This window comes from Mauremys reevesii, linkage group 2, assembly GCF_016161935.1.
Source record: "Mauremys reevesii isolate NIE-2019 linkage group 2, ASM1616193v1, whole genome shotgun sequence".
Classification (NCBI taxonomy): domain Eukaryota; kingdom Metazoa; phylum Chordata; order Testudines; family Geoemydidae; genus Mauremys; species Mauremys reevesii.
The window spans coordinates 55,405,879-55,424,023 of NC_052624.1; the positions used below are offsets into that span (position 1 = coordinate 55,405,879).

Genomic DNA, 18,145 nt, shown 5'->3' on the forward strand with positions numbered 1-18,145 from the left:
ACTCACTTGATTAACTCAAAAAAATTAATGGCGATTAATCACAGTTGTTAATTGCGCTGTTAAACAGTAGAATACCAATTGAAATTTATTAAATATTTTGGATGTTTTTCTACATTTTCATATAGTATTCTGTGTTGTAATTGAAATCAAAGTGTATATTGTTTTACAAATATTTGCACTTCAAAAATGATAAAGAAATAGTATTTTTCAGTTCACCTCATACAAGTACTGTATTGCAATCTCTTTGTCGTGAAAGTGCAACTTACAAATGTAGACTTTTTTTGTTACATAACTTCACTCAAAAATAAAAAACAATGTAAAACTTTAAAAATTCTTAAACCCAAGGTTTAAAAATCTGAAGTGCTTTCCAAAATCTGAGAGGGACGAGGTGTGGCGCATGCTTTCAGAAGTCTTGAAAGAGCAACACTTGGATGCAGAACTACAGAACCTGAACCACCAAAAAAGAAAATCAGCTTTCTGCTGGTGGCATCTGACTCAGATGATGAAAATGAACATGCATCAGTCTGCATATCTTTTGATAGTTATTGAATAGAACCCATTATCAGCATGGACACATGTCCTCTGGAATGGTGGTTGAAGCATGAAGGGACATATGAATTTTTAGCGCGTAAATATCTTGCAATGTCGGCTACAACAGTGCCGTGCAAATGCCTGTTCTCACTTTCAGGTGACAGTGTAAACAAGAAGTGGGCAGCATTGTCTCCTGCAAATGTAAACAAACTTGTTTGTCTGAGCGATTGGCTGAACAAGAAGTAAGACTGAGTGGACTTATAGGTTCCAAAGTTTGATATTGTTTTATTTTTGAATGCAGTTATTTTTTGTGCATAATTCTACATTTGTAGTTCAACTTTCATGATAAAGAAATTGCACTACAGTATTTGCATTAAATGAATTGAAAAATACCATTTCTTTTATTTTTACAGTTCAAATATTTATAATAAAAATAAATATAAAGTGAGCATTGTACACTTTGTATTCTGTGTTGAAATTGAAATCAATATATTTGAAAATGTGGAAAGCATCCAAAATATTTAAATAAATGGTATTCTATTATTGTTTAACAGGGCGATTAATTCTGATTAATATTTTTAATTGCTTGACAGCCCTAAAATTATGCATACAATATTTTAAAAATCTGCATATTTTATTTGTCAAAATAATTCAACATAATCATGCCAGTTTACATTATTTTGGTCATTGATTTAAAAATACCTGTCAGTAAATATGTCTGTAACAATACAGACAACAAAAAAATCAGGAAATGTTTTTTGACAAATAGATTCCTTACTAGGCATATTAATACAGAACTTTGAGTAATAATTCATGTAATTACAATACAGAAACGTATTTCCCACACCCCTTAGAAGGTATGCAAAGGCTTGGGTGAGTCAGTGCTAACAGAGTAGCTGATGGAGAGGGAAGTAGGTGCTGGGAAGAAACCTAGGAGTGGACCTGGAGGGTTGTTGGTAGAACTATGGGAAAAGGTTTTTTTTGCAGGGGTCGGGGGAGGATTGGTAGGAAGTTGGGGAGCCTCTCCCATGCAGAGCCTGGCTGACCCCTGGCCTCTTGCATTCAGTCAGGCACATCTGTCCCTGTCCCCATGTGTTCCTGCACTCTCCCTCCCCCATGTTCCCAGGTGGCCCTGCATCCCTACTTCCATTCAGCCCCGGCTCAGTGTTGTGACCCCACTAGCTTCTGTGACCCCGGCTCTCTGCCCCAGTCTCTCCCCCCATTACCTCTTCTGAACTCCAATCTGTGTGACCCTACAGCAGCCTCTTGTGCCCTGCTCTGTCAGTTCCTTCCCCCTCCCATGCCACCTAACCTGGCCCTGCAGGCAGGGCACTGTGAGGAAGGTAACCTCTGCCCCTTCCCTCTCCATGGCTGGCTGCTCCAGCCTGTCAACCAGCTGCTTTCTTTTCTGGCATCACATCAGCCCCTGGTGGGAAAAAGGTGTAATTGCAGCATGACCCCTCTCGCAGCTTCCCTTCACCTCCCTGTCAGAATCAGTTATTCTGCGGTGGGGGGCAAGGACATTAATTCTGTGCTTGCACAGTGACGCAGAATTCCCCAAGGAGTAACTTTCACCACATTTCAGCCCTTAAAAGATAAGGTTGTACACCACAGTTTGGTGTTCATTAGTAAAGTAAGGTTACTGGAAAAATTAAATAATGCATTAATCGGCCTTACTTCAGTGATTTATAATGAAGGGTAATTGAACAGCTTTTTAAATGTATACAGTGTCGTTGTAGCCATGTCGGTCCCAGGATATTAGAGAGACAAGGTGAGTTAGGTAATATCTTTTATTGGACCAACCTTCTGTTGGTGAGAGAGACAAGCTTTCGAGCTTACACAGAGCTCTTCTTCAGGCCTGGGAAGCTTACTCAGAGTGTTACAGCTAAATACAAGATGGAACAGATTGTTTAGCTTAAGTTAACACATATTTCAATGGACTATTCAAGGTGAAATTGACCATTTACATGAAATGGACCAGTCATAAGGAGAAAATGGGTGAGGGGAGAAGAAATCTTTCCTGAACCCCCTTTTCTGGAACACCCTTTGAACTTCCCCTCCATCACTCTATATCTGACCTATACAGTCCTCATTCTCAAAGGAAAGCTGCACGATGCTTTCAAAAAATGAGTCTGGGGGCTTAGATTCATAACTTTGCTAGACACTAAAAAACATGGACTGACTCAAGATACTGAATTTATGTCTTATTACAACAATCTATAACCCATTAATAAGTCCCTCAGAGCCCCTCCCTATGACTGGCAAGGTATTAATGGGCCACTTCACCTTGAATGGTCCCTTGAAATATGTGTTAACTACTTATGCTAAACAATCTGTTCCACCTTGTATTTAGTTGTGACACTCTGAGGCCAGGCTACACTATAAACTTACATCAGTACAACTACGTCGCTCAGGGGTGTGAAAAATCCACCCCCCTGAGCAATGCAGTTATGCTGACCTAGTCCCCGGTGTAGACAGTGCTCCCACTGAGATAGCTACTGTCTGTTCTGGAAGTAGCCACTCCTTCACCACATCCACAGTGCTAAGTGAGCTGGTATGGGGCTGAGCCACAGCTCATCCGGGCACGTATCTGCTCACCCAAGCACCTGTCCATACCGCCTCAGGTGAGCTAGCTAGCTCGGCATCTACTTGCCCTGAGACACGCGCTTCAGGGATTTCTGGGTGAACAATAGGGTGGTTTGGACACAACTGGCCATATGTAGAGTCAGCAATGTAGATACCCCTAGAGTAGCTGTGTATCTGCCAAACAGGTTCTAAGAGAGGGAGGAAAATTCCAAGGTGACTTATAGGCCCTCTATAATGGTGGTGAAACTAACGGGTTTGGGGGATTTCTCTTTCACCTCTAATCAACATGCAGGGTGGGTCCTGCTCCACTACTTAACTCCTATACTTTCCTTTTGAAATACTGTACATTACAGTAGTTATCTCTGGCCAGATAGCACCTTCTCTTCTACATGGCTGACAGACACAGCTGTCACGTAAAGAGAAGAAATAGGTTTGCTGCACAACCCATTTTATAAACCATCTCTTCCGGCCTGTCTGCCAGTCAACCAGGGAATGAGCTGGACTCCATTTTGGTGTGCCCACTGGATTTCACTGTGTCCTGTGACGACATTCCCATGAACCCAAATGGTCTGGCATTTGATCTAGGAAGACTTTGTGTGTCCACCCCTGGCAAAATGGCAATATTGGGCTGATACATATGTCTCTCAAAGAAAAATAAATGTCTTCCATTAAAAGGGCTTGTTTATTCACATAAATATTATGAACTCTGAGTAACTGAGCCAAATTTTGAAAAGAGCATAAATGATTTAGGAGCACAAGACCTAGAGTCGTACAGGACTTAAGCACTTTTGAAATTTGTATGCTTCACCCATTGTCCGATACGTATTTGGAGTTGTCTGAGGCATTTCCAACTAGATATAGTCAAAAGTCAGAAAACTGTCATTCACATTTTATATTCCATGTATATGGTAAAACTGCTGTGTACTTAAGTATATACTTATCTTACAGTACATACCAAAATCAAAGGCAAAAAATGTGTGGCTTTGTCAGTATATCAAAAATCTCCTAGTTAATCATAAAAGATCAAGCAGGAACTTCAAAGGCTCAGCACCTTAGGTGGCACCTTAATTCATTTATTTTCATTGAACATTTCACAATGGGCCAAATCTTGCAGTCCTTATTAAGGCAAGGGAATTTGTTTGACTAAAGACTGCAGGGCTTGGCTCATAGTATAAAAACAATGTGGGTGTATTTAACTGTATTTTCTGCAATATCTTTGCCAAATGGTGATAATTTTCCCAGGCTTGTTCATTTTTATATTTTTTCTTCCTTCCTTAAACTTTTGCAGATCTATTTCACAACCCTCTGTCACAAGACCCAGGGTACCGTCTTTATGTGACATACTTCCTTCCCTCAGTACAGCTCCTCGACAGGAAGAGTAAGGACTGCTTTCCTCTTTTCACAGTGAATTGACAGTCACTTAAGACTCTAGCCCATTTAGAAAAGTAGGTGAATTCTTCCTGTGGCTGTTCTCCTTCTTCCTTCTCCTTCTTGCTTATATACCAAAACGTATAATGAATGTAATCCAATTAATGGTGAGATTTTGCATGCAGGTAGAGTTTGTGTGAACTAAACAATTCTCTGCTTGATATCAGACCTTTCATGTTGAAACTGACTAAAAGATTTGGCTTCTTTGCTATTTAAAATGTGTGTGTCTACAGTCTGAGATCTCATTTGTCTTACATAAAATTCTGTGGAACAAATTTAAGAGAGGTTAATGTCAGTGTTCAGAAATATGAACCTACCGTCATGTGTGCAAATTGGGTAAGTGCATGTACAATGGCTAGTTTATTTCAGTTTGTGCTCACCCAGAGGTCTGCACACCTCTGTAGCTTTTAAATAAATGCATGCACATTTCTTAATTGATCTTATCCACATAAAACTGGCTAAGCCCACCAGAAATAAAATTATCATCCCTATATCCCTCCCAGCAAGCCCTCAAGGTAAAACCTGGGCAAGTAGGGCTCTGTCTGGAGAATAAACAGAAGTAGTAAATCAGATACATACGTTAATGACTGGATCAGCTAGGTTCTTGTAGATGCCACAGAAGAAATAGATCCTAAAGATCAACTTCTTCAATAAGTGCCTAAGTTGTGTATTTACCAACATGACTTTTTTGTCATCTGAGTGAACTGTTCAATGATGTGGAGGAAGGAGGTTGAACATTAGGAGGAGGAATGTTGGGAGACAGTGGGTATGATTCTCACCCTGCTCCAGTCCCTTTATGCTGGATGATAGGGCTGGAGTGGAAAAGGGGGCCCTTGAAGCCCCAGATCTGGCCAGGGGAGAATTCTCCTGGTGCAAGACCTGAGGCTCAGCACCCTCTCACCAGTGTTAGTGATGGGGTGTGGCTGAGATGGGAGGGGTCAGGTGGTGGGAAGGGCCACAGCACACAGTGTTGTGGAGATTCTGGGCAGTGGTGCTGCCATTCAGGGAGGCTGCCATAATTTGGACAACACCCCAGGATGTGTCTAAATTATGCTGGAGGCCACTACAGACCTGGAGTAGCTCAGAATCAGGAGGGTGTAAAGTGACTTAAAGTCATCTTTGACCTTCCCCCTCATCCTCCTCAGCTATCTGTTCTTTACTGTGCCTCTTCTACAACACAAAATGTCACCCATAGTATTGAAGCTGGGAATTACTGAAAGGGAGAATGAGTGAGTTTAATTCTGGTGGGATGAGAGGAATTTAGTTTAACTTTAAAAATCTACAATACAACTCTGTAACTAATAAGACTCATCTATCATCACATTTTGTCTGTATGGTGCATCACGTTTCCCCTTTGAATTTTCAGTGTACCCTCTTCCAGACAGAAACCTGTCTCTTCTGCAGTGTCTGAGAACAGAGTGCAGAGTTTTGGCTCCACCACAATCTAAATATTAAAAATAAAATAGTTCTATTGACTTTGCTGGTTCTACTTGAGAAAGAATTGTCCTCACAAGTAATGGTTCGCAAGATCAGCCCCACGTGACAATTTGTATGTGCACTTCCCTGTTATACACATACAGGTTTGCAAGTGGACCTCAAGCCTATTTCTGAACATAGAAATGTAGTACTGGAAGGAACCTCGATAGATCTTCTAGTCCAGTCTCCTGCACTGAGGCAGGACTAATTATTAGCTAGACCATCCCTGGCAAATGTTTGTCTAAACTGTTCGTAAAAACTTCCAGTAAGGGAGATTCCACAGCCTCCCCAGGTAATTTGTTCCAGTGCTTAACTACCCTGACAGTTAGGAAGTTTTTCCTGATGTCTAACCTAAATCTCCCTTGCTGCAATTATGAGCCCATTACTTCTTGTCCTTTCCTCGGTGGCTAAGGAGAACAATTTATCACCCTCCTCATTATAACAACCTTTTATGTACGAAGACTATTATCATGTCCCCCCTCAATCATCCCATCTCGACTAAAAAAAAAAAAAGTTTTTTCAATCTTATAAGTCATGTTTACTAGACCTTTAATCATTTTTGTTGCTCTCCTCTGGACTTTCTCCAGTTTGTCTATGTCTTTCCTGAAGTGTGGTGCCCAGAACTGGACACAATACTCCGGTTGAGGCCTTATCATAGTACATTTGGCATTGTTCAGAATAACTTTTTCAGTATTCAAGACAGTACTTCTCTTACTGTTGCAATGAGGATCATTGCTGGATAGAGGAGAACTGGCTATAATTTAATCTAGGGAAACTATATTGATATTTACAAAGTCCAGAGATAATCTTGTTAAATTCATGGACTTAATCTTCTTTTAAATACAACCATAGTACAATGATCATTCCTGAATTAAGTTAGGCAGTATTTTTTACCAAACTTTAACCTTGACTGTAAATTTGAGAACTATTTCTTTAACATTACAAACTCCTGTCTTTACTATGCAATATTACTAAAATATACTCCTGTCTTCCTCATTTACACAAGACACTTAGTCACACTTTTGTACCCCCAGGCATAACTACTGCAGTTCCTTTCTAATTGGTCCCCTAGACATCAATGTAAAAAGACTTTACCGAATTCAAAATACTTCTGCCAGAGTTTTTTGTTTTGAGTCTTTAGTTCACATTTATCTCAGTTTGAAAGTGCTGAGATTAGTAGGTGGTGCATATTCTTAGTGTCAAAATTCTCCTTTTGATTTATAATCTTAACCTCTTTGTTTAAAATTTACAAGTGATCTTCAAACAAAAGGGCAAATGAAGCTGCAAAACTTTTTTTGATTGTACTCCTACAACTTTCTGTAATTGAGTGGTGGGAATTATTACTGACTTTGAACTAGAATTCTGTTTTATTGTGAATATGAATCTTACAATTTAAGACTTCATTTAGTTCTCTAGTATAATGCATTTAAACACCATGCAAACAGAGTCTAGGGATGAAATCCTGGACCCAGTGAAATTAATGGGAGTTTGGTATTGACTTCAGTGGGCTCAGGATTTCACCCTAACTCTTCAGGCAGTATAAATCAGTATCTCTCTCTATTGAAGTAAATGGAACTATACAAATTTACACCAGCTGAGGATCTGGTCATAATTCTGTAGAGAAAATAGTTTTCATCTGAATGCTAGCAAGCAGCTAAGCTTAGATTTTATTCCTTGGTATAGAAAGGGTAATAGTTTTTATTTCTCTTTTAACAGAAGTTACTCAAAAAGAAAGGGAATCCGCTTTACATATTTACAACCATGAAAGGTCCCGTGTTCTCCAGTCTATAGGTTTTGGAAAGAGAATAGATATGCCAATGGTGGCTAAGACAGTATCTACCAGAACCACTCCATGTGCCAAAAGTTTGCTGCTGTCTCCAGGTATTTATAATGATTTAGTGAAAGCATATATTTCCAGGTAATTTGAATTAGAAAGAATAATTTTCACCAACTTGGTTGTAAAATTAATTAGATTTAATAATGTAATAGATATGCTTTATGAACTCAGTCAAATTGCTTCCTTATTTAATTAACAAACTGTAGCAACATGCAGTGAATGTGTCCTTCCTACTAATTTGTATATTACACTATGTATTTTAATCAAACTCTGGAACAACAGAATTGCCTTTAAGGCAGCTACTCAAAATAGAATTTCATTATTTTCAAAATGTATTCTCATTGGTGTTGAAGTTTTTACTTACATTTTCTGTTTAATAAACAGATTTAACAGGGAAATTAATTTTTCCAGGGTACTGTACCTATGCACTGACCATGAATGTCTGTATGCAGTGTTGGTTTAGTCATGTCAGTCACAAGATATTACTGAGAGAAGATGGGTGAGGTAATATTTTTTATTGGACCAACTTCTGTTGTGTAAGTAGGACAGTTTGTCTCTCTCACCAACAGAAGTCTCATGAATACCTGTCAGACAGATCCGGCTGTTTAGAGTTTTGGTGCCCTCTGGTGCTTGTTTGACATTATAGACCTTTTCAGCCTTCCGAAGAAAGAGTTTTTCTCTTAAATAGTGTTGCAGATGGTGCATCAGCCTTTTCTGTAGCATCTGAATACACAAGACTCTAGGTCTGGATCCTTCTGCTTAAAATATGTTAGAAATATATACATATTAGAAATATCAGTCACACAAAAGTTTGTATTTTTAGTAGACTTACATACTTAACATCTCTCACTACCTGTTTTATTTGTAGAAGTTTAAAATGTGGTTTTGCTTTGAATTGTGACTTTCTAAAAATAGCAACGTAGCATGTCATGTTTGTTGAGTCTGTGTGAGTCCAGATGAAATTTGATCCCTTTAAAAGAAAGATGTTTTTTCTAACTCAAATTTAGAAGGGGCTTTTTGTCTTGCACACCGTCTTTACTAGTAAAAATCCTGCAAATGAAATTCTTTCATAAGGTAGACATGAACCATAGTGGCTTCAAATTATGTTCTCAGTGACAAATATGCAATCCCATTGTTTTCCATGGGGTTGAGCAGGTGTAAATGACTGGACTTTGGGTGTGCAGTTGGAATTTAATTAACGATTTGCTCATTCTAGACAAGCTGTGATCTTGTCTATACAGGGAGTTAGATCTTTTTGTGGAGACTGCTAAGCAGAAGTCTGCAAGGGTTCATGACCATATACCAACCAGTACCAGATAAAGAGCAAACCGCTCAGGAGGACCTATATTAAAACCAGGGATGAGAGGAAAAAATCCATCAGGAGACATGAAACCTATCCATTTTTTGAAGGGTTGGACAGGATTTTCCACAACTACATGACCACCATACCCAGAAAAAGTTTGGAGCCTGCTGCATGCTTTCTTCCTCACTCCACCAAGGACAACTAGCAAAACTCATTGGAGGATGAGCATGAGGAGGCCACTGACACATTGCAGGGTCCATGCTGGCTGACAGCAGTTTGAAAATGGCACTAGCCCACCCAGAAAGGAAGTATGGGGTAGAGACAGAGGAAGCCTGTGATTTTTAAAAAATTTGAACCTGCCTGGCATCCATTATGCAGCCCACAATGCATAGCAAGAAAAATCCCAGAATGCATACTGCTTAGCAGCAAAGCAAAGGATAATGGGATACTCTCCAAGAACACCATGCCCTTAGTACTCAGCAAACCACCATTGTGTGCACAAAATAATGATGCATATTAAAAGTAGGCACACTGTTCCACATGTACGATATTAGTGTGGTATCCGTCTTTCACATTACCTCATGCACATCAAAAAGCTGCAGATTGACCCCCCACCTCCCATAGACAAACCCTGAAATATAATCCAGGTAATTCTCTTTTATGTCTCTGAATTTAATGGAGCAAAAATAGTCAAAACTTTCTTTAAATCAGGCTGGTAGGCAGAGATGACTCTCTCTCTGAAGTGCTGTTATACATTTATTTTAGTAAGCTCTACCACTGTAATGCAGGGGGTGCTTTTTTTTGTATGGAGGAATTTGTTAAGAGTTGTTAAAATATCTGCTTGAACAATGCATTATGGCCCTGGTGAAGCAAAGCACATGATTAACATTAAGCATGTGAATTAGTCCCACTGAAGTTAGTGTGAGGCTGAGTGTAGGCTTTCTTAAACAGCAAAATATGGAACTCAGGAGCCATTGAAAATGGGTTTATATTATAACCAAAATGACAACTTTTTACACTGCTGCAGCTTCACTGCTACCAACAGCGGATACTTTAGTAGTAGAGAAAGGTCACAGGTGATTCTACTGTCATGTCATCTGAGCCTGCTCTAAAAACTCTCATGCCCTATCTACAATACAATACTGTGTCCACTATAGATAAAAATACTTACAAATTTTCTCATTGTAGCCTTAACATCATGCAGTTGGTTATAATAAACCAATTTCAGGAGTTCAGAGTGCGACATTTGGACTTTAAAATAAGTTAATTGCAAGTGATTTTGGAGTGTAATGTTTTGCAGTTTTAAATCATATGCAAAACAATGACTATAAGTGTTACTAGTTCAATAATAATTTCTAAAATGCAGGTTAAAAGAGTTATTTTTAATCTTTTTCCTCATAGTTCATAAGGACCCCTGGGAAGTTAGAAACTGAAATCTTTGACAGTGTATCATATGTTCACATTGCTTTGCTATTGGAGGGTTGGTGCTATCATTTCTTTTAAAGAAAAAGAAAAAAAAAAAAAGGAAGGCAGTATTTTGAGGGGGGAAATAAAACATGAATAATTACACAGCATAAGCAGTCAGAAGAAACCATTTAGTAACCAGGAAGCTGGGACCTGTGTGGAGCAGCCCCCGACCCTGCTCCCTGGCTGGAGTGCTGGAGGGGGGCATGCCCCAGACCCTGCTCCCCAGCGGGAGCTCGAGGGCCAGCTTAAAATGGCTGACGTGCCAGATGCAGCCCATAGTTTGCCCACCCCTGCACTAAGTGCTAAAAATAGCCTATATTTTGATTTAACTACAAATATTCAGTTGTAATGGCTAGCACTCCTAGGGATTGATTTTGCACCATTCAAGTCAATGGGAGCTAGAACAAACTGTAGTTCTTAAATGGTCAAAGTGATGTAGAAATATTTACTTATTATAAATTTGTTGTTACAGGTTATGAAGTTGCAAATCACATAAATAAGTAAGTAGTTTGCTTTGTGCCTATTCACTCAATCCTCTCTGCCCCCCTCACTCCCCCCAAAAGCAGTAACTTTTAAAAAATATTCTGCTCTTTTTTTTGTGGTGGGGTAAACCACTGTGTCCATCAATGGTGAGACAATCCACCTGCTGCTATCTTCAATACATTTTCAGTAGTATTCCTGATTAGGAAATGAGGAGTATCATAAAATGCAGTTCATTTTGTAATATCAAACACTAAGTCCGGGGTGGGCAAACTTTTTGGCTGGAGGGCCACATCTGGGAATAGAAATTGTATGGCGGGCCATGAATGCCCACAGAATTGGGTTTGGGCTGCGGGAGGGGTTTGGGCTCTGGTTGGGGGTGCGAGCTCTGGAGTGGGGCCAGAAATGAGGAGTTCAGAGTGCAAAAGGGGGCTGCAGGCTGGGGCGTGGCAGTGCTTACCTCAAGTGGCTCTCGGAAGCAGCGGCATGTTGCTTCTCCAGCTCCTACGCAGAGGCGCGGTCAGGCGGCTCTGCATACTGCCTCGTCCTATTGGAGTGCTGGAGGGGGCCATTGGAGTGTGTAGTAGTCGGAGGGGGGCTATGCCATGCCGCTGCTGCTGAGAGCTGCGTGGAGCGGCCCCCGACCCTGCTCCCTGGCTGGAGCACTGGAGGGGGGCATGCCCCAGACCCCGCTCCCCGGCGGGAGCTCGAGGGCCGGCTTAAAGTGGCTGGCATGCCAGATGCAGCCCATAGTTTGCCCACCCCTGCACTAAGTGCTAAAAATATTGTACATTAATGTATTAGAGCAGCCGAGTAGTTCTGCTATAACATGGATGAGACAATTTCCTTCTAACCGCCTATTCTTAAATAGGCACCTTCTTGGAAAAAATGCTGCTCTGTGGAATGAAATTTCTCAGCCCACAGTTGGCTTATTTTGTTGGATTTTTCCATGTATAATAGAAATAAAGATAAAATTTAGTCCTCTCTCTGTGTTGTGATGGGGAAAAAATGCTATTAATGCTCTGAGACATTTTTAGATGCATTTTTTTATGAGGCAACTTTACAAGTTATTTTAAAAGTTCATGCTTGTTTTAATTTATCAGTGAGCAACATGTGTGAGTAGCTATGTTTTTAAACATAGACATTATTGAGAAATATATTTCTCAAGTTAGCATGTACACATTAGTGCACATAAGTTCACTACCATTTCCTTTAACAATCTAAGTATACGGAGTTATCCATTTTGAGGATAGCCCTACGCAATCAGGCAAATCATAATGAAAACACTTCTATGCTGGTTTCAATACCACCCTGCTTGCTGCATGTACTTTCTGTAGCTTTTAGGTACTCAGGTGCCAAATTCCACAAGGTACTTAAGCACATGCTTAACTATAAGCACTGGAATAGACCTGTTGAAGTCAGTGGAACTACTCACATGGTTAAAGCTACGCACATGCTAATGTGTGTACATGCCTTTATGCAGAAATTCTGTTCAGTTTTTATGCTGTGCCCAACACCTGAGCACCTATATATGAGAATGACTGTACTACCGAGTTTCTTTCTACCTCTACTCTCTTCACTGATTTTGTGAGTCTACAGCTCACATCTCCCATGGTACAACTAAAGTATGACATGCACAAAACGAGCAATCAGAAGTTTGCACCTTGATTATCCAGAAGACTAACAATGAAATAAACATCAGTTGCATTTGCCTGAGTGTGCGATCACTTACATCTGCAAGAGAGACTATAAATACAGTGTAATGATTAAGATTTTACATGTTCATGTAACCCTTCTGCCAGGTGGGGCCGGCAGCAACCAGGGCTGGGTTTCAATATCCATGGTTTTCTTTTCAACAATACAACACAGAACTGGCTCAAGCCGCCACTCAATAACCTAGGAAAGTTACACACCACCCCTGGGCGCCTCTGAGGGGCAACACTTTCCCATATGCAAGCACAGAGTCGGTGTGTAGAAAAGAAACTTTTAATGAGAGAAGTCACCTGGCATGAATTAGGGAAAATGCCACAAGGAGGATTCATAAACATAAAACTGTCAGCAGGACACCCACCCCAGAGTGCATGGGGCAGAAGATGATTTTCTACAACCAAAAGTCCCTTTACTGTGCCCCCCTCTGCTCCCTTACCATACCCCACTCACAGTGGTTGTCCTTGGTCAGCGAGGACCTAGGGTTCAGAGGCACATCTGTGTGAGTTCACCTCCCACCTGGAGAAGAAGGCACCTTGCTTGCACTTGCCCTGGCTGGCTGCCCTGCCAGTCGTGGTTCCTTGCTGCCTGGCCATCCCACCAGCCAACTGTTTGCCACTTTTGCTGGCTGCCCATCAGTTACCTTCTGCTGCCACCTGCCTCTCTGCTCTGACCTCTGTAGGTCAGTCTCTTAGTGACTTTCAGTAGGCTGGGCAGAAATGCTACCCTACCACAAGTGATTTCGGCTCTTATTGAATATTTGAAGTAACAAAAGGCTCCTAATTAAGCCTATTTAGCACTGTCTGTGAGCAGTAGAGAAAACAGATTAAACCAGATCAGGGACCCTTAAGGAGAGTCCACACCTCATGGCTAGGACACCTATCTCCATCGCCTCTTACTTTCACAGGGGTCTAGCATTCAAGCCCCTGGTTTTCAGCTGAGGGTGATCCCCTCATTTGGGATAGGTTAAGGACAGTTCTGCTCCCCTTTATTCATACAATAAAGACAACATTGATAACAACATTTCACTACCCCTGTATTCAGTACTAAAGGGGTTTGTAACCCAACACCAGCCAAAGTTGATCACTTTGAGCAACACAGCTCTTTCTGCTGTATATCTTGGCAGAATAGGTGTGTTCATGTAAATACAGATTGCTGCTGAAGTCTCTACCCCTCCCCAGCTAGCTGTCAGAGGAGAGTTCATTCAGACCCTGCTTACATAAAATTGTTACAATTCCTACTGTAACCAGATCTATATGCACAGAATCATATTCCTGTGTATAAATGCAGCAATTTTGTGAAAGTCAGCTCTGAGCAGTTAATATTATATTAATGTATCTTTTTGCACTGAGTTCACTTGTTTTTTAAAGTTAAGGAAAATACATTTTAATTAGTTTCTTTATTGTATTTAGTTTAATCAAAAATGAAGTTTCTTTTACTTGGACTTCTATGAGTCTGCCTTTTTTGATTCTCTTTTGTTTTGTCTCATTTTGATCTCAAGTTTTAGAGAGGAAGCGTACAAAAAAAAGTTGAGTAGTTATAGTCTAGTCTGTTTAATCAATAATTGCCTCTACTATTACTTTCCACATAACTGTTTCCAGAAATTATTTCCAAAGCAGTTAGGAAAAATTGTTTTTATCTTGTCAGTTATTTACATTTGTTTTGTTATTTTTGTAGAGTTCCATTTGAGAACCCTGAAGATGCTGTTTTTGTGAGGGCAATGAAGAGATCTATAATGGAATTTTCCTCTGTGGATTGGAATAAAATACCCACCGGTCTAGGAATACGCCTTGAAAACAAACCAGAAGAACCCCATGAGAAACTGACAGTCAAATTCAGATAACTCTTTGGTTCCTTAAGAAAATATATACCTACATGTTGGATATTAAACTTTTGTTGTAAGTTAATATCCATAAGACATGTATGCTATAACTTATACTTGATTAAAAACTTTCAGCAGGAAAATTTTAAATTCATTTCCTTTGATCCCAACTGTGGGGATTCAAGGATTAAAGTTAGAAAATGCTGGTCACAGATTTGCTGTAACTTTATCATAATGTTGCCACTAATTGAATTCTCATGAGTACCATACTGTCTGTTGTGACAAATTAACAAAGCACACCTGTACATTAATTTTTAGGACACTAAGGATGAATATATTCATGTTTGATAGTCTTTGCTGGTGGCTTCCTCTTTTCTAACTTAATCAGGTTTCTCTTACCACCTTAGTTTCTAACACTTCCAGGTAAGATTAAAGCTTCATGTGGCCTCTCTCTTTCCCAAATGAAGTTACTGCAAGGTTCTCTGCGTGTAAGGTTGTTATATAGTCCTTATTGTGGTTATCTTAATTTTTTCCCCTTTCCCAACTCCTGCTACAATCCACTTTTGTTCTTTGCTGATTGTTCAAAGGAAAGTGTTTGGAACTGGCGGCAGGGAAAGCTAATTACATTAGGAATGTAGAGAAGATGCAAGGTAAGTCCACACTGGCTTCTTACAAGAGTCCCAACATTTCTTACCTCCTGTTAGCCAGAAACCTTTCTTGGCAATTGTTCTCAAAGTGGTCAAGCTGAAACACTAGGAATTAGCCAGACAGAGGTGTTAATCACTCCTCATGGGAAAACTCTACTGCACTGCTCTCATGGAGAACCTCTTGAGCTGTTCCATCAAAGAAAAGGCAGGATTTATCTCCCAGTGGATGTGGGGTAGGGGAGAGCTTTTGGTGGATCAGAGAGCCATGATTGAGTGCACAGAGCCTAGCCTGCATCCCAGCAGTTAAACACTGTAGGTGCTTTATCCCAGGATGTACAGTTAGAAGGGATCTAATATTTTATCTCACAGCAGTATGAAGCTGAGTGTGGTGTAGAAGAAAATGTCAGTCTCCGGGGAAGAGGGAAGTACATTGCACTGGGACAGTTGCAATGTAAGGTTACGCTCTAATTTACCCAATTACAGAAGTAAATTTCGTGTTGTTAAATTCTCTGAAGATTTTGTTTGCACTGAGAATACTCCAGCCTAGGACTGTAGGGACACAAGCATGACTTTCCCTCTAATTGCTCCTCCCCACTACCAGGGACTGATGTGCCACCAAGCATTGGAACTGACAGCAAGGAGACTGTCTCTCCTGTGCTGTCAATGCCCCCCCCCCCCCGCTAATATGGAAGAGAAGGAAGAAGCTGCCTGACTGAAGAGAGATACATGTGGGGAAGGTGGCTTGCAGGAGTCAGAGGGTGAAGAGGAACAGAGTGGGGACAGCAGGAACAGGAGCTAGTGGAGGGAGACAGAAGCTGTAGTGGGGTGCATGGAGAGGGAGAGGGGCTGAAGGGGTATATATATAGGCACAGAACAGGAGGAGGGCATAAACCAGAGGATGGAGGGGATTAGATAGAAGCAGAGGGGGGCAGGGGCATGAGCCAAATGGGGGACTGGATGGGAGCAGAAAGGGAGGGAGGCAGGAACCAAGGTGGGATGGATAGAAGTAGAGGCATACCCCTGCCATACATCCCCCTTCATCCCTCTCCCCTTGAGGCAGCCCCATACTCCTCTCACCCATGTTTTCCCCCACTTCTCCACCCCATAAATGGCCCTTGGTCTCCAGGCCACCAAGCATTCATGTTCTAACTTTTTGGTTTAAAAAGAAAAACAAAACCAAAAAACCCCCTTTGATTACATTCTGCCAAAATAATGTAACTCTGGTAGGAGAAGTGAGAAGGGGGGTCAGGTGAGGGACATATGGGGGTGACCACTAACTCCTACCAACAAACATTCCTCTAACTCTTTAGAAAACTAGGAAATTAAATGGCAAAAAACTTCCTTAAGACAGTGTTACGGTTGCCAGGTGATAGCTCATGCTCCTCCAGACTGTTAAGATCAGCCAAACTCAAACTTATGAAAACTAGGAACGGTAAATGAAGTCAAGGTGAATGCCCATTCACCCTTAACTCTTCCCTCTTTGAGAAATGCCCAATACATCCCTCACATCCCCTCATCCCCTCTGCTTTTTCACTGTAATGGACAGGTGCTACCTGCGCTTGCCCTCTCAAACACTGAGCCGACTGCCTTGACAATGCCACACTTGTAAAATTTAACAGTGACTTCATACCCTTTTACAACCCCTTCACATTTAGGATACCACCTAAACCTATGCTTTCCTCTATCCAGTCTTAAATCCACGGATTGTTCTCATATCCCACCTCACTACTGACAATACCCATAGCAAGAAGACCCCAGTGCCCTGTTACGGACAACCTACACAATTCTATAATGAAGTGATGCAGACTGGAACTTCAAGCGATACATAAATCTCCTTCGTTGATAACACACAAAACGAGAGGTGGGGGGAAGAGGACTCAGACACAGAATTCCTCATATCATAATCACAGGTCTTCCAGCCTGGTCCAACTTACTCCTTCGCCATTCAATATAACTACACCTAACACAGCTGGAGTTTCCAGTGGCTATTGCCAGCTGCATGGGAGCGGAGTTAAGGTTGTGTGGGTGTTTACCTTAACCCTGAATTTCCCAGATTTCAGAAGTTTGAGTTTTGCTGAACTTGACGTTCTGGAAGGGCACAAACTATCACCTGGCAACCTTAACTCCGTGTTAAAATTTTTGCCATTTAATTAAATGGCAACTGGTATACATGCTCTCTGGGATATTATTTCTTCCTTTAGATTGACTAGGGAGTCCTGTTTTCTCTATGTGAGCCTTTTAAAGACCCAATCCTACACACACTAATTACTAAGCATAGTGATTCCTGAAGCCCAAATTCCGCTACCCTTACAAAGGGTGAGTGGTACCTTACTTTGTGAACTGTCCCTTTGATTTTATGACATACTGTACCACTCATCAAATATAAGGGTGAGAGAATCAAGGGTGACTAGGAATTTTCCCATTGGCTTCAATGGGGCCAGAACGTCACCTTTTTGTCTTGTATGGCCATCAAATGTGTGGTCAATGCTTACCAAATATTTCAGAAACATAAAATCTCACTGTTCTAGGAAGGAAACCTTTCCTTAAAACGAAATTTAGAAACTATCCCACTCTAGTCAATGTAAATGTTTAATATTAAAAACTTGGGGCTAATCTTTTCATTGGTCTGTGACAGACTTGAATATCTTTGAAAAAATAATTGCCCACTTCACTTGAAATGGTCTCCTACAGCATCTGTGAACCACTTACCCGTAGCAACTTGTCCCACCTTGTATTTAGCTTACACACACTGGTTAGCTTCCCCAGGCCCAAAGAAGAGCTCTGTGAAACTCAAAAGCTTGTCCCTTCTACCAACAGAAGTTGGTCCAATAAAAGATATCACCTCACCTGTCTTGTCTCTC

General features: G+C 40.8%; 1 protein-coding gene across 11 annotated transcripts in view; it reads left to right on the forward strand.

The window, feature by feature from the left end:
* Positions 1–16,173, forward strand: part of LRRC72 (leucine rich repeat containing 72) — a 47,615-nt gene extending 31,442 nt beyond the window's left edge. For 9 of the 11 annotated variants that reach the window (XM_039524453.1, XM_039524458.1, XM_039524456.1 and 6 more), the window contains 4 exons: positions 4,406–4,495; positions 7,738–7,902; positions 11,101–11,128; positions 14,493–16,173. In XM_039524453.1, coding sequence (XP_039380387.1) covers positions 4,406–4,495; positions 7,738–7,902; positions 11,101–11,128; positions 14,493–14,658 — 449 coding nt within the window. In that variant the 3' untranslated portion in view covers positions 14,659–16,173. Of the gene's footprint in view, positions 1–4,405; positions 4,496–7,737; positions 7,903–9,268; positions 9,809–11,100; positions 11,129–14,492 lie in introns of all 11 variants that reach the window. The other 2 variants (XR_005594043.1, XM_039524459.1) reach the window with 2 other exon arrangements.
* The last annotated feature ends 1,972 nt before the right edge of the window (positions 16,174–18,145 follow it).